Source organism: Mobula birostris, chromosome 9, assembly GCF_030028105.1.
Source record: "Mobula birostris isolate sMobBir1 chromosome 9, sMobBir1.hap1, whole genome shotgun sequence".
Taxonomy (NCBI): Eukaryota; Metazoa; Chordata; class Chondrichthyes; order Myliobatiformes; family Myliobatidae; genus Mobula; species Mobula birostris.
In genome coordinates this window covers 68,565,740-68,589,781 of record NC_092378.1, presented here as the reverse complement: position 1 = coordinate 68,589,781, position 24,042 = coordinate 68,565,740, and the positions used below count along the sequence as shown (strand labels likewise).

The window sequence follows — 24,042 nt, the reverse complement described above, 5'->3', positions numbered from 1 at the left end:
ACAAAGGAGCTTAAGAATGAATTAGGAGAGCCAGAAGGGGCCATAAGAAGGTCTTGGCAGACAGGATTAAGGAAAAACCCAAGGCATTCTAGAAGTATGTGAAGAGCAAGAGGATAAGATGTGAAAGAATAGGGCCAATCAAGTGTGACAGTGGAAAAGTGTGTATGGAAACGGAGGAGATAGCAGAGGTACTTAATGAATACTTTGCTTCAGTATTCATTACTGAGAAGGATCTTGGCAATTGTAGGGATGACTTGTAGTGGACTGAAAAGCTTGAGCATGTAGATATTAAGGAAGAGGATGTACTGGAGCTTTTGGAAAGCATCAAGTTGGATAAGTCACCGGGAACAGACGGGATGTACCCCAGGCTACTGTGGGAAGCGAGGGAGGAGATTTCTGAGCCTCTGACGATGATCTTTGCATCATCAATGAGGACGGGAGAGGTTCCGGAGGATTGGAGGGTTGCCGATGTTGTTCCCTTATTCAAGAAAGGGAGTAGGGATAGCCCAGGAATTTATAAGCCAGTGAGTCTTACTTCAGTGGTTGGTAAACTGATGGAAAAGATCGTGAGAGGCAGGATTTATGAACATTTGGAGAGGAAAAATATGATTAGGAATAGTCAGCATGGCTTTGTCAAAGGCAGGTCGTGCCTTATGAGCTTGATTGAATTTTAGAGCAGAAGATGTAGTCTATATGGATTTCAGCAAGGCATTTGATAAGGTACTCCATACTAGGCTTATTGAGAAAGTAAGGAGGCATGGGATCCAAGGGGACATTGCTTTGTGGATCCAGAACTGGCTTGGCCACAGAAGGCAAAGAGTGGTTGTAGACGGGTCATATTCTGCATGGAGGTCAGTGACCAGTGGTGTGCCTCAGGGATCTGTTCTGGGACCCCCTACACTTCGTGATTTTTATAAATGACATGAATGGGGAAGTGGACAGATGGGTTAATAAATTTGCTGATGACACAAAGGTTGGGTGTGTTGTGGATAGTGTGGAGGGCTGTCAGAGGTTACAATAGGACATTGATAGGATGCAAAACTGGGCTGGGAAGTGGCAAATGGAGTTCAACCCAGATAAGTGTGAAGTGGTTCATTTTGGTAGGTCAAATATGATGGCAGGATATAGCATTAATGGTAAGACTCTTGGCAGTGTGGGAGGATCAGAGGGATCTTGGGGTCCGAGACCAAAGGACGCTCAAAGCTGCTGCGCAGGTTGACTCTGTGGTTAAGAAGGCATATGGTGCATTGGCCTTCATCAACCGTGGGATTGAGTTTAAGAGCCGAGAGGTAATGTTGCAACTATATAGGACCCTGGTCAGACCCCACTTGGAGTACTGTGCTCAATTCTAGTCACTTCACTACAGGAAGGACGTGAAACCACAGAAAGGGTGCAGAGGAGATTTACAAGGATGTTGCCTGGATTGGGGAGCATGCCTTATGAGAATAGGTTGATTGAACTCGCCCTTTTCTCCTTGGAGTAACGGAGGATGAGAGGTCACCTGATAGGGGTGTATAAGATGATGAGACATTGAGAGGCATTGATCGTGTGGATAGTCTGATGCTTTTTCCCAGGGCTGAAATGGCAAGCACCTGAGGGCATAGTTTTAAGGTGCTTGGAAGTAGGTACAGAGGAGATCTCAGGGGTAAGTGTTTTATGCAGAGAGTGGTGAGTGCGTGGGATGGGCTGCCGGTGGTGGTGGTGGAGGTGGAAACGATAGGGTCTTTTAAGAGACTCCTGGATAGGTACATGGAGCTTAGAAAAATAGAGGGCTATGGGTAAACCTAGGTAATTTCTGAGGTAAGGACATGTTCGGCACAGCTTTGTGGGCTGAAGGTCCTGTCTTGTGCTGTAGGTTTTCTATGTTTCTATGTTTCTATGAAAGGATCTCACTACTTCAACAAAGAATTTGAAGGTATCAACATCATCTTGAATGTTACAATGTAAATGAAGATCTGGAGAATACAGTTGTTGATAGCGTTGTATGAAGGCAGTCCATTATCTACACTAAGGGTCTGCACTGATTTTGTTCATTCACGGTCAATCAAAAGAACACAACAGGTGAATTTCTCCATCGATAACTATTAGGGACTAATGCATAGTTTTGTAGTACTGTAGTAATATTGGTAGTGTTCTAAGTCATTTAAATACATAATTTGTTACTCAGTTTAATGGTGGTTTGTCTTTTTCATACCTTTTTAACTATTTCCATGAAACTTCGGCTAATTGGGGCAGCTGTTTAACTGGGCCAAAATGTAATGATCCCCATATGTCCCAATTAACCGGAGTCCAATGTTTATATATACAGTATACACACTTCTTGTAGGCACATGGCCAAGTGGTTAAGGTGTTCGACTAGCGACCGGGTCATGAGTTCGAGCCCCAGCCGAGGCAACGCGTTGTGTCCTTGAGCAAGGCACTTAATCACACATCGCTCTGCGACGACACTGGTGCCAAGCTGTATGGGTCCTAATGCTCTTCCCTTGGACAACATTGGTGTCGTGGAGAGGGGAGACTTGCAGCATGGGCAACTGCTGGTCTTCCATACAAGCTTGCCCAGGCCTGTGCCCTGGAGAGTGAAGACTTTCCAGGCGCAGATCCATGGTCTCGCAAGACTAACGGATGCACTTTTATACACACTTCTTTTATTTAGAATGTGCAGTGCAAAACAGGTCAGCCCATTCCAACAGAACCCTCTCAATGTTCATTCCACCTTCCTCCAGATGCATTTCCATGGATACAGTGATGTACATGCACTTTGATAATAAATTTATTTTGAACTTTGAAATGTCTCAGCACATGGTTTTCATACCGTATTGATTTAGGAGAACTCTACAAACTGTAGTCTAATCTTTAAGCACTAGGACACAAGGGAGCACATCTTATAAGACTGTCCATCCAAATGGTACCTCGTCTAGCAAGAATCCTTCCAGTGTACTGTACTCTGGTGAAATACTTCAGTATACTTCATTAAACTAATTTCCTGTGTGCCGTTGTCAGGATCTCTCATGGGCCGGAGGCTTTATTCAAAATTCCTTTCACTGATTAAACTAAATTTCAGCAAGATTAATGAAATGGCAGCAATAATCTTTCAAATGCACTACGGAACACACTAGAATCAGAATCAAAATTAGGTTTATCATCACTGTTGCTTTGCAGCAGTAGTACAGTGAAATACATAAAATACACTAAATTACAGTAAGAAATATATAATTTAAAAAATAAATTTGTAGTACAAAAATAGAGGTAAATAGTTTATGGGTTTATTACCGGTTAGAAATCTGATGGCAGAGTGGAAGGAACTGTTTCTATAAGACTGAGAGGGTATCTCCAGGCTCCTGGACCTCCTCCTTGACGGTGACAATGAGAAGAGGGATGTCCTGGCTGGTAGGTTCCTTAGTGAAGGATGCAGCCTTTGGAAGGTTGGGGAGGCAAGTGCCCATGATGCAGTTGGCTGAATTTGAATGAAAGGAGAACCAGGCGCTATAAAATCCTGGTTGAACCACATCTGTGTTCAGTTCTGGTCGCCTCATTACAGGAAGGGTGTGGAAGCTTTAGACAGGGTGCAGAGGAGATTTACTAGGATGATGTCTGGATTAGACAGCATGCTTTTTGAGAATTGGTTAAGTGAGCTCGGGCTTTTCTCTTTGGAGAGGAGGATGGATTGGCTAAGGAGAAGATGGTGTGAACGACTTGATGGATGCAATAAGAGGATAAGATCCTTAAACCGATAAGACGCATAGATCAAATGGACAGCCAGAAAGTTTTCCCAGGGGAAAAATAGCTAAGACAAGGGAGCATAACTTTAAAATGTCGGGAGGAAAGTATGGGGGGAGGATGTCAGAGGTAGTGTTTGTACACAGAGAATGATGGATGCATGGAATGTATTGCCAGGGTTGGTGGTAGAGGCAGATGTATTAGAAACATTTAAGAGACCCTTAAATTGGCACACGGATGAAATAAAAATGGAGGACTATGTGGGAGGGAGAGTTAAGATAACCCTGACATTGGTTAAAAGCTTGACGCAACACATGGACAAAACTGTGCTGTACTGTTCTATGTTCTTTTTCTAACACTTTACGTTAAACTGCCTGCCTGACTGATTGAGTTCATGGAAGGTTGTTCACACCATCTTCTTCTTAGCCAATCCACCTATCATGATGCCCATGCTGACTCCTGAAGGATTAATCCCATCAGTCCCACTTCCCTTTACCACTGCAACTTCTTCTATCTTGCACATCCGATTCCTTCTTGTGCCAAAGGGTAATTTATCTACCTTTTTAACCCACCAGCAGATCTTTGGGATGTGCGAGGAAACTGAAGCATTCAGGGGGAATCCACTTGGCCACAGGGAGGACCTACAAACTCCACACAGTCAGCTCCCAAAGTTGAGATCAAGCCAGTCTCTCTGGAGCTTTGAGGCGGCAGCTCTGCTCACTGCCTCTCAGAAGGTATTTTGGAATTTTAATGAACCAGGGTTTCAAACACCATTTTGGGATCGTTTTACTGAGAATGGATCGTCCACCTCACCACCCTTTTCCTTGCCCTGCTCACCATGCAATCCCAGGGCTGGTCGTGGAAATATGACAGAGATGCTTAACAGCCTCTTAGATAGGCACATGGATCTGCAGAGAATGGATAGAGGGACACACATAAAAGTTGCTGGCGAACGCAGCAGGCCAGGACGAAGGGTCTCGGCCTGAAACGTCGACTGCATCTCTTCCTATAGATGCTGCCTGGCCTGCTGCATTCACCAGCAACTTTTATGTGTGTTGCTTGAATTTCCAGCATCTGCAGAATTCCTGTTGTTTGCATGGATAGAGGGATATGGATTGTGTATGCAGACGTGACTGGTTTAGTTAGGTGTATAGTTAAGTGCTTAATTACTTGTTTAATTAGTTTGGCACAATATCATGAGCCGAAGGGGCAGTTCCTGGGCTGTATGTTCTATGTGCCATGTTCTACATTTGCCTAGATAGAGTGGACATGAAGAGGATATTTCCTAGAGTGGAAGAATCTAGGACCAAAGCGCATAGCCTTGAATAGAAGGATGTATCTTTAGAACAGAGATGAAGAAGAACTTCTTTAGTCAGAGGGTGGTGAATCTGTGGAATTCATTGCCAATGATGGCTGTGGAGGCCAAGTCATTGGGTATACTTAAAAAGAAGGTTGATAGGTTCTTGGTTGGTAAGGGTGGCAAAGGTTACAGGGAAATTCAGGAGAATGGGATTGAGGGGTAATGGAATTTCAGGACATCAACATCTCAGAGGATCTTTCCAGGATCCAATATATTGGTAGAATCATGAGGAAGGCACCCAGTAGCTCTACTTCATTAGAAGTTTGAGAAGATTTGGTATGTCACCAAAGAGTCTTGCAAACTTCTACAGATCTAACTGGCTGCATCACTGCTTGGTATGGAGGCTCCAAATCACAGGAACACAAGAGGCCGTAGAGGATTGTAGTGTCAGCCAGTTCCATCGCAGGCACAACCATTCCCACCATCGCGGACATCTTCAAAACGTGATGCCCCAAGAAGGTGACATCCATCATCAAGGACACTGGCCATCTGGGACAAGCCCTCTTCTTGTTACATCTATCAAGGGAGGAGGTACAGAAGCCTGAAAACTCACACTCAACAATTTAGGAACAGTTTCGTCCTCTCTGCCATCAGTTTTCTGAATGATACTTGAACAATAACCCAATATTTCTCATTTGCTCTATTTAATTATTTATTGTAACTTATGGTATTTTTTAGGTATTGCACGTACTGCTGCCACAAAGCAACTAGTTTCATGACTTATGTCAGTGATAATAAGCCTGATTCAGAGTCTGCTCCATGATCGAGGGGTGGAGCAGACTCGATGGGCCGAATGACCTAATTCTACTCCTGTGTAGTTTGGTCTTCTATGTTTACCTGTTAAGATATCCCAGGCCCCCACCACAGCCCATCACTCGTGACGCACACTGATACGGAAACAGATGACACCAACCTTCTTCCATGCTGCCTCGGAAGGACCCGGATCTGCTCATCGTCCTCGGTCTTTCCTCTAGGGAAATGGCACTTCCGCCCAGCTGGGAGTCTCCGTACAGGTCGAAGGAGGAGTCCTGCGTTGGAATGCTGTTCGAGCGCATCATGCTGGGACCTGACGGATGAAATTGGGAGACTGCAGTAGGGCTCACCGCAAATTGAATGCGTACAAATCTCACCAGCTCACAATGGCACAACAAAATCCCTTCCCCTCCCCCTGGGGCCCGTCCCCTGCTGAGGCTGAAAACCTGAGCCGAGAAGCGGCGCATTGAGTTTAATCCAGAAAAGTGTGAGATGTTTCTGTGTACATTCATGTACTCTTAGATAGGCACATGGATGAAAGGATAACGGAGGGCCATGTGGGAGGGAAGAGTTAGATTGATCTTGGAGTAGGTTAAAAGTATGGCACGTTGTGGGCCAAAGGGCCTGTACTGTGCTGTAGTGTTCTATGCTCTTTGTTGTAAAAGCAGTTTTAAACCTTAGGCTTAGTTCTATTCCTATGTCTTAGTTCTTACTGTCTTTTTTTGTCCCAGGGTGGGAATGTCAAATACTCAAGGCCATACATTACAGGTGAGAGGGGAACCTTTTAAGGGAGATTATTTTTTCACATAGAGTGTGGTAATTGCCTGGAATGCACTACCAGGGGAGTGGTGTGGAAGCATAAAACAATGTCTAAGAGGCACTCAGATGGACATAAATTAGGAATGGAGGAATTTGCACCACATGCAGGCAGATGGGATTAGATAGTAACACACACAAAATGCTGGTGGAACTCAACAGGTGAGGCAGCAATTATGGAGGGGAATAAACAGTTGACGTTTCATGCCAAGGCCCCTCACCAGGGCTGAAATGTCGACGGTTGATTCCCCTCCACAGATGCTGCCTGACCTGCTGAGTTGCTCCAGCATTTTGTGTGCGTAACCCTGGAATCCTAGCATCTGCAGAATCTCTTGTGTTTATGATGGGATTATGGTTTGGCATCATGGTTAGCACAGTCATGGTGGGCCAAGGGCCTGAGCCTTTTCTGTTCCACGTTCCACGACAGGGAAGCAGACAGTTTTGGAAAGGGAATCACGAGAATTTCAAAATGGGGCTTTGCTTAACTAGGTGGTAAAAAGCAGAAGCATGATGACTGAATAAAACTTGGAGCAAGTCCAGATGGGGACAAGATAATTCTGGATGATCTTGCTTACTCACAATCTGCATCCATTTACTCAGAGAAGACAAGTCCAAATCCCATTGTGGCATTTCTAAGAATATGAATTCAGTTTAAAAATAAAATCATGGCCTCTTTTAGATCTTGTTCTGTTCTGTTCTTCCAACTCTTACCATTGAAACGATGAACCAATACCATCACATCCGTGACAGATCTTAATCAGTGAAGTGCATCAGTTCAGAATACTTACATTGCCCTCATGGCCAGGAGTCTTACTCGCCCAAGAGGGAAATAAGTCTGCAAGGCCAGTGGGGAAGTCAGAGGCTGATGCCCGCAAGTCCACGAGTCTAATAGAGGCCGGAGTTTCAGCCTGCCCTGGGGTTGGAAGGCTATCTGTGTGTGTGTCTGGATTGGTGGGCAGATGCTTGTGTTGTTCTGTTGAACAGTGTGGGCATGCTCAGTTGGCGCTGAGATGTTTGGCTATGAACAAATGGTGCAGCAATCTCAATGGGCCGAATGGCCTAATTCTGCTCCTATGTCTTATCCCTATCCCTTCAAAACAGAGGTGAGCAGCGATTTCTTTAGCAATAGGGTGGTAAATCTGTGGAATTTGTTGCCACAGATGGCTGTGGAGGCCAAGTTACTGGGTATTACTTAAAGCGGAGGTTGACAGGTTCCTGATTAGTAAGGATGTCAAAGGTTAGAGGGAGAAAGTTAGAGGCAGTGGGGTTGAGAGGGATAATAAGTCAGCCATGATGGAATAGCAGAGCATTTGATGGGCCGCAAGGTCTAATTCTGCTCTAATGTCTTAGTCTTATGGTCTAATTTCCAAAAAGCTCTCATAAGCATAGACTGACAAACAACCAACATGCAAAAGAAGACAAATGGTGCAGATAAAAAGTAATACTGAGAACATAAGTTTTAGTGTCCTTGAAATCGAAGTCTGTAGGTTGTGGACTCAGTTCAGAGTTGTAGTGAGTGAAGTTATCCACACTGGTTCAGGAGCCCGATGGTTGGAAGGTAATAACTGTTCCTGAACCTGGTGGAGTGGATTGAAGTTGGTGGTAAGGCATATGAGATCATGAGGGGCCTGGATAGGGTGAGTATACACAGTCTTTTTTCCAGGGTTGGGGAATCAAGAGCTAGAGGACATCAGCTTAAGATGAGAGGGGACACGTTTAACAGGAATTTGAGAGGCAACCTCTTCATATTAAGAGTGAGCCAGAGGGACTGGTTGATGCAAGTATATTAACACATTCATAAGACATCTGGACAGGTACATAGATAGGCTATATTTACTAGGACACGGTTCTGATGTGGGCAAATTAGACTAGTTTAGATGGGGACCTTGGTCAGTAAGGATGAGCTGAGCTTAAGGGGTTGTTTTCTTGCTGTCGTACTCTGTGTGTTTATGTTTCTGTGTAGGCCGGACTCAGTAAGGATACCACATTTCATTTGCTTAAGACCTTAAGACCACAAGACATAGACATTTGGCCCATTGCCTGCTCTACCATTCAATTATAATTGATTTATTTTCCCTCTCAACCGCATTCCCGTCTTCTCCCCATAAACTTTGATGTCCTTACTAATCAAGAACTTATCAACCCCTGCTTTAAATACACCCAAAAATTTGGCTCCCAAGGCCATCTGTGGGAATTATTACACAGACTCACCACCCTCTAGCTAAAGCAATTCCTCCTCAGCTCTGTTCTAAAGGCACAAACTTGTATTCTGAGGCTGTGCCCTCTGGTCCACGACCCTCCCACTAATGGAAACATCTTCTCCATGACCACTCTGTCTGGACCTTTCAATATTCGATCGTTTCAATGAGATCGCCTCTCATTCTTCCCTGTAGGACACTAATGAACTGGATAGGTTATCACTAGCAATAGTGAAAATAATGTACAGCACAGTACAGGCCCTTCAGCCCACAATATTGTGCCAACCTATTCATCCACTCTAAGATCAATCCAACCCTTCATTACCTCATGGCTGTTGAACTCAGTTCCCTGACAAATGAAGGCTAACACACCATATGCCTTCTTTAAAACCTTATCAGCTTGTACAGGAACTTTGATGGATCTATGGATGTGGACTAAGATCCCCCTGTTCCTCCACGCTGTTAAGAATCCTGCCATTAACCTTGTACTCTGCCTTCAAACTTGACCTTCCAAAGTGAATCACTTCACAGTTTTCCAGGTTGAACTCCATCTGCCACGTCTCAGCCCAGCTCTTCATCCTGTCAATGTCCTGTTGTAACCTACGGCAACCTTCGAGACTATCCACAAAACCACCAACCTTCATGTCATCTGCATACTTACTAACCCACCCTTTACTTTCCTCATACAAATCATCTATAAAAATCATAAAGAGACAAGGTCCCAGAAATGAAAAGTTACATGGTCATCAAATCCGAGCTGGGCTTTTTAATTCCTAGTTTATTTAACTTACCACTGGTTGTCAAACGCTATCCCCAGGCTCTAGATATGGGCTCAGCTCCAGAACCACATGACTCCCAAAGCCTACATGCTAGGTCACTCACCTAAATGATTGAAGGTGTAGATCCCACTACAAGGAGAGGAGATAGCAGAGGGTGAGGGGAGAGGCGACTGACTGACAGTGTCCTGAAGACCTCCAGTGGAATGAGATCGAAGCCACTCCTTGCCCTCCTCTTGACTTGTTTGCCGAGATGATGGCGTGTACCTGTTGGGACAGAGTTATAAGTAGATTTTAGACATTCCCACCTCTGGCTAGCTCCATCACCATCACCCTCACCACTGTAATAAAACTGTGCTCCAAACACCTTCTTTCAAACAAATCTTGATATCTTCAATGGAGGCAAATGGACGATCACCGTTTCAGGTCAAGACCCTTCAAAGGAACCTGATGAAAGGTGTCAATCTGAAAAATTCGACTCTTTGTTCCTCTCCATAGGTGCTGTCTGACCTGGTGAGTTCCTCCAGCATTTGGTGTGAACTTCTGGATTGTCTCATCAAAGGCAAGGTATTTGAAAGGGAGATGAAAGCTGTGAGAGGAATGCAAATGTTCTTTTTCTCTGTTTTCTTTTAGTCATAGAACACTACAGCACAGAAACAGGCTATTTGGCCCATCTAGTCCATGCCGAATTATTAATCTCCCTAGTCCCATTGACTTGCACCCGGACCATAGCCCTTCACACCCCTCCATCCATGTACAGATCCAAATCTCTCTTAAATGTTGAAATCAACCCCACATCCATCACTTGTGCTGGCAGCTCGTTCCACACTCTCACCACCCTCAGAGTGAACACGTTCCCCCTCATGTTCCCCTTAAATATTTCACCTTTCAAACAAATCCATCAAGTCTGCCCAATACATCACAAGCTGATTGTTGACTTCAGTAAGGGGCAGGAGAGTATACATGCACCAGTCTATACTGGAGGAATGGCGGTGGAGAGAATCAGCAGCTTTATATTCCTGGGCATTAATATATCAAATGACAAATAAAATACTGGATGAGCTCTGCAAGTCAGGAAACAACTATGGAGGGAAATAATGTTAATTTTCCTTCATAGACGCCGCCTGACCTGCTGAGTTCATCAGTACTTTGTGCGTATTATTCAAGATTTCCAGCATCTGCAGAATTACTTGTGTCAAGTTTTGACATCTAATCACATAAGGAGATAGCAGGGGAAGTGACCTATTCAAAGGAGAAGGTCATAAGGAACACTGTAAAGAAACAGGGAGGTTTAGGGAGGCGAATTCCAGTGTTCGCTTGCCGGCAATGGAATGAACCAGGCTGGAAAAGCACAAAGAGCAGGATTTGGGGAATGCTTGTTTCTTGGAGGTCTGGCGGGGGTTACAGAGCAATGCAAGGTTGAGAACGTGGACAGATCTAATCACAACAGTTTTTACCTAGGAATCAGTGGAACAAAACACAAGGCAGAGAAGTGAACAAGGGGTAATGAGTGTCCTCGATTGTGAAGAGAGGGAAGATTAGATTGCTTCTCCTAAGAGACAGCACTGAAGAAAGCCAACACTTATGATTAATCTGATGATACCGCAGTGTCAACTTAATTGGGCCACAAAAGCAATTTGTGGTGTTGTAATGAATATTTGCCAACATCATGAAGAGAAGAGAGATAAGCTCAAATAAATAAAAGTCATGTTTATTTATTTTCACAGTATGCCAAGAAAAGGTCTTACGCAATGACTTAATTAATGTGTGAAGTTTTTGCGAAAGGATCTAATTTGTAGCTCTTCTCTCTGTAACAGGAGAAGGCCAAGGAATGGCCAAGCTCAAGCCTTTAAAATTAGGAATGACTTTAAAATGAATATGTAGAGAAAATGTTTCCCTCTGGAGAGATCAGAGTCAGAGGCCTTGGAAATTAGGGAATTGCATATGTGACATGATTATATATTATTTATAGTTCTACTGGGAAATTCAAGAGAGAAGCATTTGTTGAGAGTTGGGGGGGACAAGGATCTTTCTTCAACAAGAAGGGGTTGAGAAGAAGCAGAGATGGGGTTAAGGAGAGCTGGATAGACAGATTGAGATTTGTGTAGACTTTGAACAAGGGAATGGATCAGGCTGAAAGGGCTGTTTCTTTTCTCCTTCACTAATAGACCAATTATTATTTAGCAAAATACAGACAACCGTTGTTTAGTCAGGGAACTTGCCCACAGTCTCACCCCACTGTGGAACCTCCTGTCTTTTTCATATATTTTATTTAGAGATATAGAGTACAACAGGCGCACCTGACCCAACAAGCCACACCACCCAGAAATCCACCTATTTAACACTGGCCTAATCATGGGATAATTTACAATAACCAATTAACCTACTAACCGGTACGTCTTTGAGCTTTGGGAGGAAACCAGAGCACCTGGAGGAAACCCATGCGGTCATGGAGAAACCATACAAAGTCCTTACAGATAGCGCTGGAATTGAACTCCAATCTCCGACGCCCTGACCTGTAATATAGTCATGCTGACCATTACGCTACCAAGGCGAGCTTTTTGTCCCAGGGTTGGGGACAGCTGGATGGAATCAAAATCAGGTTGATTATCATCGATATTAGTTGTGAAGCCTGTTGTTTTGTGGAAGTAGAACAGTGAAGGCATAATGAATTACAATAAAATTATAAATAAATAATTCAAAAGAGGCTTCAGGTAAGAGAGGAAAGATTCAGCAGAAATCTGAGGGGCAGCATTTTTTACCAGGAAGGGTGATTGGCATAAGCTGCCGGAGGAAGTGTTTGATGCAGCTACAATAACGTTGGACAGATACATGGGGAGGAAATATTTCGAGATGTAGTCCGAATACAGCCAAATAGGACTGGCTCAGATAGGAACCTTGGTTGGCATGGAGCAGTTGAGACTAAGGGCTTGTTTCCAGGTTGCAATTGGCCTGTCGAAGACCAAAAGAGACAGATTTCCGACGGGATGGGCTCCTGCTCAGCTTAACGGCGTTAAGGAAAGGTGGACCCCATTGTGAGGCTCTTTGTTAGTCAGGGTTGACAATGGATGTTGCGCCTACATGATATGCAAGCCGGTACACAATCAGGGCAGAACAATATGGAGAGCAAGCTGTCGCCCAAGCAGCAGGGAGCTCCCCCTCTCCACGCAAATGATGAGCCCAAAGGAATGACAAAGATTGATACAGTTTGGCACCAGTGGCATCACATTGAACTTATCGTAGGACTGCCTTAGGGTCTCCCGCTCCAGATTTTTCCTCAGGGTTTACTCCCAAAGCCTTCCTCATGAGTATGTATAGCCACAAGGCAGCGGAGGTTTGATATCAGAGTTTTCTAGATGAGCTGCCAACGACAGCAGGTGAACCCCCATCTGCCCAAAGCAACTGGCTTTAAGGTGCCAGTAACCCATCTTTGCCCCTTCTCCTGTCAGTAGAAACAGTTCTGTCAGGCTTAGCAGGTAAGCCACACGTAAAAGTCAGGAGCTCGACGTGGTTGTCAAAGGTTATTTGAGATACACACCATTGGGAAGATTTAATACCTACTAGGAGCTTATCCTCATTACCTCCCCTAGCTGTGATAACCTTAAGGAACCCCATTACCAATGGGATAAAGGCTTTGCATTCAAACCTCCACTGTGGCTTCCTTCTCCCCGACAGGGGCCTCACAAGGGGAGGGAGCATAGGCAAACTGACAGGGTGGTTTAAGTATCTCTGAAATTGCTGATCTCCTGGGATTTTCACACACAACAGTGTCCAGAGTTTACAGAGCATGGTGCAAAAAAACAACAAAAAAAAACATCCAGTGAGAAGCAGTTCTTTGGGTGAAAATCCTTTGCTAATGAAAGAGGTCTGAGAATGCCCGGACTGGTTCAAACTGACAGGAAGATGACAGTAATGCGTTTGGTATGCAGAAGAGCATCTCTGAATGCAGGGTCCATCAAACCTTGAAGTAGGTGGGCTACTGCAGCAGAACACCACACCAGCTTCTACCCCTGCACCTGACAAAGTGGCCACTGTAGTCTGGCCACCTAAGTGTGCATATCACACAAGTGTAATTTTTCATTGATTCTCTTTATATTTCTTTGATCTGCTGTAAATGCCTCCAAGAAAATGAATCTCAAAATAGCATGTGGTGACATACCTGTACTTTGATAATGAATTTCTTTTGAACTTTAAACTTTACACTGTAACAGGAATGGACACAAGCACACAGAGTTGTAATTAGTATTAAAATATCTCTACCTCAGTCCCTTTTTAGGTAGCGTGTTTCGATCAAGTTGCAAACTGTCAAAACAAAGAAACACAAAGTCAGCACATGATAAAAAATGAGCAAGGCCCCCAAAACAGGCATCAGCTTGTCTGGAAGGTCCCTGTCCTCAACAATAAACAAGCAAGGCGCAGTTAATCAGTTAGTGTGATGGGAATGCAAGAAGCTTGCCCAGATTTATACCTGTAATTCGGACACACGGTCAGGGTGAAAGCACAGGAGGTTAACAAAATCAGAAGTCAGTGTTAGGTACCTCGGTACTTCAAGGTCAGTCATGCGGAGAAATTGCTTAAAGAAACAAAGAGCAAGATCCAAGATCATTCATTGTCATTCTTCATTGTACAGGTGTAAAGCAGAACAAAATGATTGTTACTCCTGATCCAGTGCAGCAGAGAAAAACGCAATTAAACAGAAAGAAAACAATAAAAAAACACAAAAAGCAATCCTTTAAAACACAATGTACAACTGCCATATACACAGACTAAATGTACGTACATAAAGTGACGCTAGGTGATGTGGATGTAGTGATGGTTGAGGGTGGTTGGTTGGGTTAATGGGTGGAGGTACTGATCGGCCTGATGGCTTGGGGGAAGTAACTGCTTTTGAGTCTAGTGTTCCTGGTATGGACACTGGGTAGCCTCTTCCCTGATGAGTGTGGGACAAACAATCCATAAGCAGGGTGGGTGGGATTCTTCTATTGATGGCATTTTCTCCAGCACCTGTATGTGTCCTTGATGGTGGGCAGTCTGGTGCTGGTGATGCAACCAACCAGGCAGTTTTCACAACCCATTGTAGATCCCTCCTATGCACTGCAATTTTCTGTCCCAATGCCCAGAACTTGATATGGGTGCAAAAAGGTTGACTGATATGGAGTAGTTAGAGCGGGTAGACAGCTGGACACAGGACACAGAACATTACAGGTTCTTTAGTCCATGAAGTTGGCCCAACCTACCCCTTCCCTCCTACATGGCTCTCCATTGCTCTATCATCTACGTAACTCTCTAAAGTTCTATCAATGGCTCTAATGTACCTGCCTCTACCACTACTCCTATGGTACCGTTCCACGCACCCACCACTCTCTGTGTATCCCTCCCATACTTTCCTCCAATCACCTTAAAATTTTAACTCCTTGTAGTAGCCACTTCCACCCTGGGAACAAGTCTCTGGCTGTCCACTCGATCTATGCCTCTTATCATCTTGTACAGCAGAATTGCCTCTAAGTGCTAAGAGAAAAGGCCTGGCTCACTCAACCTTTCCTCATAAGACATGCTGTCCAATCCAGGCAGCATCCTGGTAAATCTCCTCTGCACCCTCTCTAGAGCTTCTACATTCTTCCTATAATGAGGCACCAGAATCGAACAAAATACTGCAAGTGTGGTCTAACCAGAGTTTTATAGAGCTGCAACATTACCTCACAGTTCTTGAATTCAATCTGCTGACTAATGTAAGGCCAACACAACATACGCCTTCTTACCCAAAATATTAATTTGTATGCCGACTTTGAGGGACCGACAGACGTGGAACCAAGATCCCTCTGATCCTCCCACTAACCCTTTTCCAAACCCCTCACTATTCAGTTATTTATAACATAAAATACAGAACGGCATAGCAGGGGAACCGATTAGATAAGATTAGCTTCATTTGTCACATGGACATCAGAATCAGGTTTAATATTATTAGCATATGTCATGAATTTTTTTCTTTTGCGGCAGCATATAGTGTAATACTTACAAATAAATAACTAGTTATTACAATAAGAAATGTAGTGTTACCATCCAGCATTCCAGAACCCAGGAAACATCCAGCACCAACATTGCATGCCCACAACTCACTAACCCTAACCTAGTCCTGCTGAAGGGCTGAAGGGTCTCGGCCCAAAACGTTGACTGTATTCTTTTCCATAGATAGAAACATAGAAACATAGAAAATAGGTGCAGGAGTAGGCCATTCAGCCCTTCAAGCCTGCACCACCATTTATTATGATCATGGCTGATCATCCAACTCAGAACCCCGCCCCAGCCTTCCCTCCATACACCCTGACCCCCGTAGCCACAAGGGCCATATCTAACTCCCTCTTAAATATAGCCAATGAACTGGCCTCAACTGTTTCCTGTGGCAGAGAATTCCACAGATTCACCACTCTCTGTGTGAAGAAGTTTTTCCTAATCTCGGTCCTAAAAGGCTTCCCCTCTATCCTCAAACTGTGGCCCCTCGTTCTGGACTTCCCCAACATCAGGAACAATCTTCCTGCATATAGCCTGTCCAATCCCTTTAGGATCTTATACGTTTCAATCAGATCCCCCCTCAATCTTCTAAATTCCAACGAGTACAAGCCCAGTTCATCCAGTCTTTCTTCATATGAAAGTCCTGCCATCCCAGGAATCAATCTGGTGAACCTTCTTTGTACTCTCTCTATGGCAAGGATGTCTTTCCTCAGATTAGGGGACCAAAACTGCACACAATACTCCAGGTGTGGTCTCACCAAGGCCTTGTACAACTGCAGTAGTACCTCCCTGCTCCTGTACTCGAATCCTCTCGCTATAAATGCCAGCATACCATTCGCCTTTTTCACCGCCTGCTGTACCTGCATGCCCACTTTCAATGATTGGTGTATAATGACACCCAGGTCTCGTTGCACCTCCCCTTTTCCTAATCGGCCACCATTCAGATAATAATCTGTTTTCCTATTTTTGCCACCAAAGTGGATAACTTCACATTTGTCCACACTAAATTGCATCTGCCATGAATTTGCCCACTCACCCAACCTATCCAAGTCACCCTGCATCCTCTTAGCATCCTCCTCACAGCTAACACTGCCACCCAGCTTCGTGTCATCCGCAAACTTGGAGATGCTGCATTTAATTCCCTCATCCAAGTCATTAATATATATTGTAAACAACTGGGGTCCCAGCACTGAGCCTTGCGGTACCCCACTAGTCACCGCCTGCCATTCTGAAAAGGTCCCGTTTATTCCCACTCTTTGCTTCCTGTCTGCTAACCAACTCTCCACCCACACCAATACCTTACCCCCAATACCGTGTGCTTTAAGTTTGCACACTAATCACCTGTGTGGGAGCTTGTCAAAAGCCTTTTGAAAATCCAAATATACCACATCCACTGGTTCTCCCCTATCCACTCTACTAGTTACATCCTCAAAAAATTCTATGAGATTTGTCAGACATGATTTTCCTTTCACAAATCCATGCTGACTTTGTCCGATCATTTCACCGCTTTCCAAATGTGCTGATATCACATCCTTGATAACTGACTCCAGCAGTTTCCCCACCACCGATGTTAGGCTAACTGGTCTATAATTCCCCGGTTTCTCTCTCCCTCCGTTTTTAAAAAGTGGAGTTACATTAGCCACCCTCCAATCCTCAGGAACTAGTCCAGAATCTAACGAGTTTTGAAAAATTATCACTAATGCATCCACTATTTCTTGGGCTACTTCCTTAAGCACTCTAGGATGCAGACCATCTGGCCCTGGGGATTTATCTGCCTTCAATCCCTTCAATTTACCTAACACCACTTCCCTACTAACATGTATTCCGCTCAGTTCCTCCATCTCACTGGACCCTCTGTCCCCTACTATTTCTGGAAGATTATTTATGTCCTCCTTAGTGAAGACAGAACCAAGGTAATTATTCAATTGTTCTGCCATGTCCTTGCTCTCCATAATCAATTCACCTGTTTCTGTCTGCAGGGGACCTACATTTGTCTTTACCAGTCTTTTCCTTTTTACATGTCTATAAAAGCTTTTACGGTTCGTTTTTATGTTCCCTGCCAGTTTTCTCTCATAATCTTTTTTCCCCTTCCTAATTAAACCCTTTGTCCTCCTCTGCTGAACTCTGAATTTCTCCCAGTCCTCAGGTGAGCCACTTTCTCTGGCTAATTTGTATGCTTCTTCTTTGGAATTGATACTATCCCTAATTTCTCTTGTCAGCCACGGGTGCACTACCTTCCTTGATTTATTCTTTTGCCAAACTGGGATGAACAATTGTTGTAGTTCATCCATGCAACCTTTAAATGCTTGCATTGCATATCCACCGTCAATCCTTGAAGTGTCATTTGCCAGTCTATCTTAGCTAATTCACGTCTCATACCTTCAAAGTTACCCCTCTTTAAGTTCAGAACCTTTGTTTCTGAATTAACTATGTCACTCTCCATCTTAATGAAGAATTCCACCATATTATGGTCACTCTTACCCAAGGGGCCTCTCACGACAAGATTGCTAATTAACCCTTCCTCATTGCTCAAAACCCAGTCTAGAATAGCCTGCTCTCCAGTTGGTTCCTCGACATGTTGGTTCAAAAAACCATCCCGCATACATTCCAAGAAATCCTCTTCCTCAGCACCTTTACCAATTTGGTTCACCCAATCTACATGTAGATTGTAGTCACCCATTATAACTGCTTTTCCTTTATTGCACACATTTCTAATTTCCTGTTTAATACCATCTCCGACCTCACTACTACTGTTAGGTGGCCTGTACACAACTCCCACCAGCGTCTTCTGCCCCTTAGTGTTACGCAGCTCTACCCATATCGATTCCACATCTTCCCGGTTTATGTCCTTCCTTTCTATTGTGTTAATCTCTTCTTTAACCAGCAATGCCACGCCACCTCCTTTTCTTTCATGTCTATCCCTCCTGAATATTGAACATCCCTGAACGTTGAGCTCCCATCCCTGGTCACCCTGGAGCCATGTCTCTGTGATCCCAACTATATCATAATCATTAATGACAATCTGCACTGACCTGCCGAATTTCTCCAGCCTTTTGTGTGTGTTGCTTGGATTTCCAGCATCTGCAGATCTTTTCTTGTTTGTGATTGAACCCTAACTCATATGTTTTTGGAATGTGGCAGGAAACCGGAGCACCCGAGGGAACCCATGCGGTCACGGTGAGAGTGCACAAACGACTTACGGAGCAGCGGCAGGAATCGATCCCCAATCTTGCGCTAACTGCTACGCTTTAGAACAGGTCTTTTAGCCCACAGATTTGTCCTGAACTAATTAAATTGGTAATCAAATGCCCAAGTAAACTAATCCCTTCTGCCAACACAATGTCCATATTTTTCCATTCTCTGCACATTTATGTTATGGTCTCAGAGCATCTTCATTGTATCCACCTACGAACGTACATCATCAACCCTGGCAGCACTTCCCAGACACCCACCACTCTCTGTGTTAGAAAAATATGCCCCACACATCTCCTCTGAACAAACCTCCTTAAGCGCATGCCCTCTGCTACTTGGTATCTTTTTCTCCAATTATCCTTTGATCTAATCCTACTGAACCTAGGGGCAGCTTGGCGACATAGTGGTTAGTAATAAATAATAATAAAGGCATCCGTTAGTCTTGTGAGACCATGGATCTGCGCCTGGAAAGTCTTCACTCTCCAAGGCGCAGGCCTGGGCAAAGTGGTTAGTGTATCACTATTAAAGAGCCAGTGACCCGGTTCGGTTCCTGCCACTGTCTACAAGGAGTTTGTACGTTCTCCCCCTGGGGATGTGGGTTTTCTCTAGATGCTCCGGTTTCCTCCCACATTCCAAAGACGAATGGATTAGTGAGTTAATTGGTCAATCTTATTGACCCAGAAGGGGCTGTTACCATGCTGTATCTTGAAAGGGAATAAATAAATAACTAACTGTTTCTGCTGCCTTTGCAGGCAATGGGTCTCCAGTCACAGCTCACTGCTGACAAATAATTTTCCTTGGCACCCGCACAAACTGTTTTGGTAATGGTCTTAAATCAAAGCCTCAAGTCTTCTGTGAGATTGCAGCAAAAAATAGCCTGCATTTGCATATCATAAGATTTCTTTTGAATGCCCCAAATGCTGCTCTCATGATCTTGTCACGTGGATAAATAATGCCCCAAGTTGCCAGAACTCCAGTGAGGTAAATGAGCAATTACATGATCATGAGGAGAGGAAAAGAACATTATAGCAAGGATATTGAGGTTTAGGAGAGGGCGCAGAAGAATGCTGAACTGATTTCACAACACAATGCACTCACTTTCAAGGACTTTATAATTCATATTTTCAGTGTATCTCATTATCTATTTATTTATTGTGTGTGTTTATTTATGTGTCTGATTATTTATTTATGTATTTTTATGTGCACATAAAAATATTATTTTTGTCTTCTTTTGCACACTGGTTGCTCGTCAGTCTTCGTGTGTAGTTCTTCATTGATTCTAATGTCTTTCTCCATTCTACTGTGAATGCCTGCAAGAAAATAAATCTCAAGGTGTACACTTCGATAAATTCATTTACTTTGAACTTTGAATTTTGCAGTTCACCAGGAGGCTGCCTGGATTAGAGGGGAGGAGAGTTTGGACAAATTTGGATTGTTTCTCTGAAGCGGAGGAAGCTAAGAGGAAACCTGATAGAAATGTATAAGTTTATGAGGGGCATAAATTAGCTTTAATTGTCACATGTACATCGAAACATTGGAACACACAGAGAAGTGTGCTGTTTGCATCAACGGCCAACACAGTCCGAGGATTACGCTGGGGGCAGCCCACAGGTATCTGACACCAAGGTAGCATGCCCACAACTCACTACCCCTAACCGGACATCTTTGGAATGTGGGAGGAAACTGGAGCACCTGGAGGAAACCCACGTGGTCACGTGGAGAACATACAAACCACTTACAAACAGCAGTAGGAACTGAACCCTGATCAACAGTCGCTGGTGTTGTAAAGCGATTGCACTAACTGCTATGCTACATGCCATAGAGTAGACAACCAGTACCTTTTACCAAGGTTAGGAATGTCTAAGAGGAGAGGGGGGTAAGTTCAAGGGAGATGTAAAGGGCAAGTTTTTGTTGACACAGAGAGTGGTGGGTGGCTGGAATGCACTGCCAGGGATGGTGGTGGAGGCAGGTATGACAGAATCAATGATGAAGCTCCAGGATAGACACATGAATGTGCAGAGAATGGATATGGGCACGTGCCGGCTTAAGGGATTAAGGTAATTAGGCACATGAGCTTAGTTAGTTCAGCACAGAAGGGCTGTTCCTGAGCTGTACTGTACCCTACTAACTGGTCATGGCTGATTGACTGCGAGCCTCAAATCCACATTCCCACCTATCCACAATAGCTCTTCACTGCAATGGCACAAGAGGCTACAGATGGTAGTGGACCCAGCCCGTCCATCACGGGTACATCCCTTCCCACCACTGAAAGTATCTGCAGGAGGTGCTGCCTTAAGAAGGCAGCATCCATCTTCAAAGATCCCCACCTTCTGGGCCATGCCGTCTTCTTGTGGTTATTAACAGGCAGGAGGTACAGTAGCTTGAAGTCCTACTCCAGCAGGTTCAGAGAGTGCTGCTTCCATTCAACCATTAGGTTCTACAAACTTTGTAGAACCAACCTTCACAACCCTAAACACTACCTTTGCAACAGAATGCTAAGGATCACCCCTTGGACTACTACAGACTTTGTGTTACTTATGCACTGCTATCTTCTATTTCTTTTTCTTCTCTGACTTGTAAAATATATTTATAATTTATATTCTGCATGTCATCTGCACCAATGTGTTTGTGTGATGTTGCCACAAACAGATTTTTCATTGCACCTGTACCTCGCCATATTTGTGCACATGACAATAAACTCAATATGTCCTTGTGTTATTCAGAATATTTCTCTCCTTGATTTAAAATGTTCAGACTCTGCTTCCATCATCTCTTGAGAAAGATAGAAAAGCCTGAAAGCATGTACAACCACGCTCAGGGGCAGCCTCTATCCTGCTGTTATCAGACCCTCAACGGACCTCTTCCATGATAAGAAGGACTCCTGACCTCAAAATCCACCTTGTTATGATCTCACACCTCTTTGCTTACCTGCACTGCACTTTTTCTGTAGCTGTGAAAATTAATTTTGCATTGCTCTACCACAGTACACTATATATGTAATGATCTGATCTATACAAACAGTGTGCAAACTAAACTTTTCACTTTGTCTTCGTCCATATGACGACAATAATAAACCAAAACCAAAGACCCATAACCCTCTGAGAAAACGTAGATGTCTCCCTTAATAGGTTACCTCATATTTCTGAACCATAGATTCTGTTCCACCTATATATATATATATATATATATAGGCATCCGTTAGTCTTGTGAGACCATGGGTTTGCGCCTTGGAAGGTTTCCAGGGTGCAGGCCTGGGCGAGGTTGTATGGAAGACCGGCAGTTGCCCATACTGCAAGTCTCCCCTCTCCACGACACCGATGTTGTCCAAGGGAAGGGCATTAGGACCTGTACAGCTTGGCACCAGTGTTGTTGCAGAGCAATGTGTGGTTAAGCGTCTCGCACAAGGACACAACACGCTGTCTCAGCCAAGTCTTGAACTAGCAACCTTCAGCTCACTAGATGAAAGCCTTAACCACTTGGCCACGTGCCGACACATTCTCTCCAAATACAGTACACCCTCTCAGGAACTGGGGTCAAAGTTGCCATTAATGTGAGCCAAAAAAGGATGGCACCAAGATCCTATGTTAGGAATTTTGATTAGCTCTCCCCGAGAATTTACCCTGGATAAATTTAGTCTCAGGGAGCACCTGTTCGCTCCTGGGTTTAGAGTCATAGAGCACTACAGCACAGACAGGCCTTTCGGCCCATCTTGGCTGTGTCAAACTATTATTTTGTCTGTTTCATTGACCTGCACCTGAACCTTTGGCCTCCATACCCCTCCCAGCCATATACTTATTCTAACTTCCCTTAAATTCTGAAATCGAACCAGGCAGGTGATGCCCAACAATGGAGATTCGAAGAACGACCTTACATTTGGTTACAAGTTCACTTTTGAGAAGGCGGTTAATGTATCATTGCTTAATCCTTGGGCCTAACAAGACTTGATTGCAGACTCTGGGCTTGATGTCGCTCTGCGGGGAAAACCAGCGGCCGATTTACCTGTCCTGCTTCCAAGGCCGAGTGACCCTGCGGCAGTGGGGAGAATTCACAAGGAAACAGAAGGGACTAATTGCCCAGATGAGAGAGATAGTGTGAACAGCAGGAGGAAGAGAAGAAAAATGGGAAACAGTGTTAACAACTCCAGAACAAAAATGATCAAACTTTTCACGACTTCTCCAACACATGATACTTTTTTAAAGACTAGTTTGTAATATCTGGAATCATGTAAATTTTTTCATAAATTCTATTGTAGTTCTTTATTTTTCTGTAAATGCCAGGAAGAAAATGAATCTCAGGGTAGTATATAGTAACATATATGTACTTTGATAATAAATTTACTTCTTAAATTTATTTAAAGATACAGCACAAAACAGGCCTTTCTGGCCCTTTGAGCCGGCTGCCCAGCAATCCCTGATTTACTCTAATTATGGGACAATTTATCTTTGGACAGTGGACAGAAACTGGAGCACCCAGAGAAAACTCATGCACTTTGACTTTGATCATTTGGCAGATAGACTACCCATCATTGCTACCACCAGGCAGAAGATATCGTCCCAATGAAGGGTCTCAGCCCGAAATTTTTGACTGTTTATTCCCCTCCATAGATGCTGCCCGACCTGCTGAGTTCCTCCAGCATTTTGTCTGTGTTGCTCAAGATTTTCAGCATCTATAAAATCTCTTGTGTCTTGGAAGTAGAAGTCTGAAGTTCCACAAAATCAGGGTCAGGAACAGCTACTTTCCTATAGCCATCAGGTTCTTGAACCGACCTGCACAACCCTAACCCTACCTCAGCAACAGAGCACTATGGACCATCTCTTGCTCTACCATGGACTTGTCTCTGATTGTGTCATTTTTGCACTAAAGTTTTATTTTTGCATAAGCACAAAGAATTCTGTTCCGCTGCAAAGTTTCTTCGAGGTGTGCCTGCCTTGAGTAAGTTTAAACTTTCTCTTCGACGGGAGTTCAGTGAGACCCTCCCTCACTGCTCTCCCTCTGTGATCTCTGTTGCCTTCTGTCTCTTTAATCATATGCCCGCCTAGACCTGCTACTGTAACCACTTATCCTTCCTGGGAATTTGTCTTCTTCACCTATCACCTGCTAGCTTGTTCCCATCCCCCCCACCTTTTTATTCTGGTGTCTTTCCCCTTCCTTTCTAGTCCTGCTGAAGGACCTTAGCCTGCAACATTGACTGTTCATTCATTTTTGTAGATGCTGCCTGGCT

General features: G+C 44.1%; 1 protein-coding gene across 4 annotated transcripts in view; it reads right to left on the bottom strand.

Annotated features, from left to right (window-relative positions):
* Positions 1-24,042, bottom strand: part of nav3 (neuron navigator 3) — a 548,130-nt gene that overhangs the window by 164,475 nt on the left and 359,613 nt on the right. For 2 of the 4 annotated variants that reach the window (XM_072268222.1, XM_072268224.1), the window contains 4 exons: positions 22,821-22,886; positions 13,881-13,922; positions 9,727-9,887; positions 5,991-6,143 (listed from right to left, as the gene is read on the bottom strand). In XM_072268222.1, the coding sequence (XP_072124323.1) occupies positions 5,991-6,143; positions 9,727-9,887; positions 13,881-13,922; positions 22,821-22,886 (422 nt within the window). The remainder of the gene's footprint in view (positions 1-5,990; positions 6,144-9,726; positions 9,888-13,880; positions 13,923-22,820; positions 22,887-24,042) is intronic. The other 2 variants (XM_072268225.1, XM_072268223.1) reach the window with 1 other exon arrangement.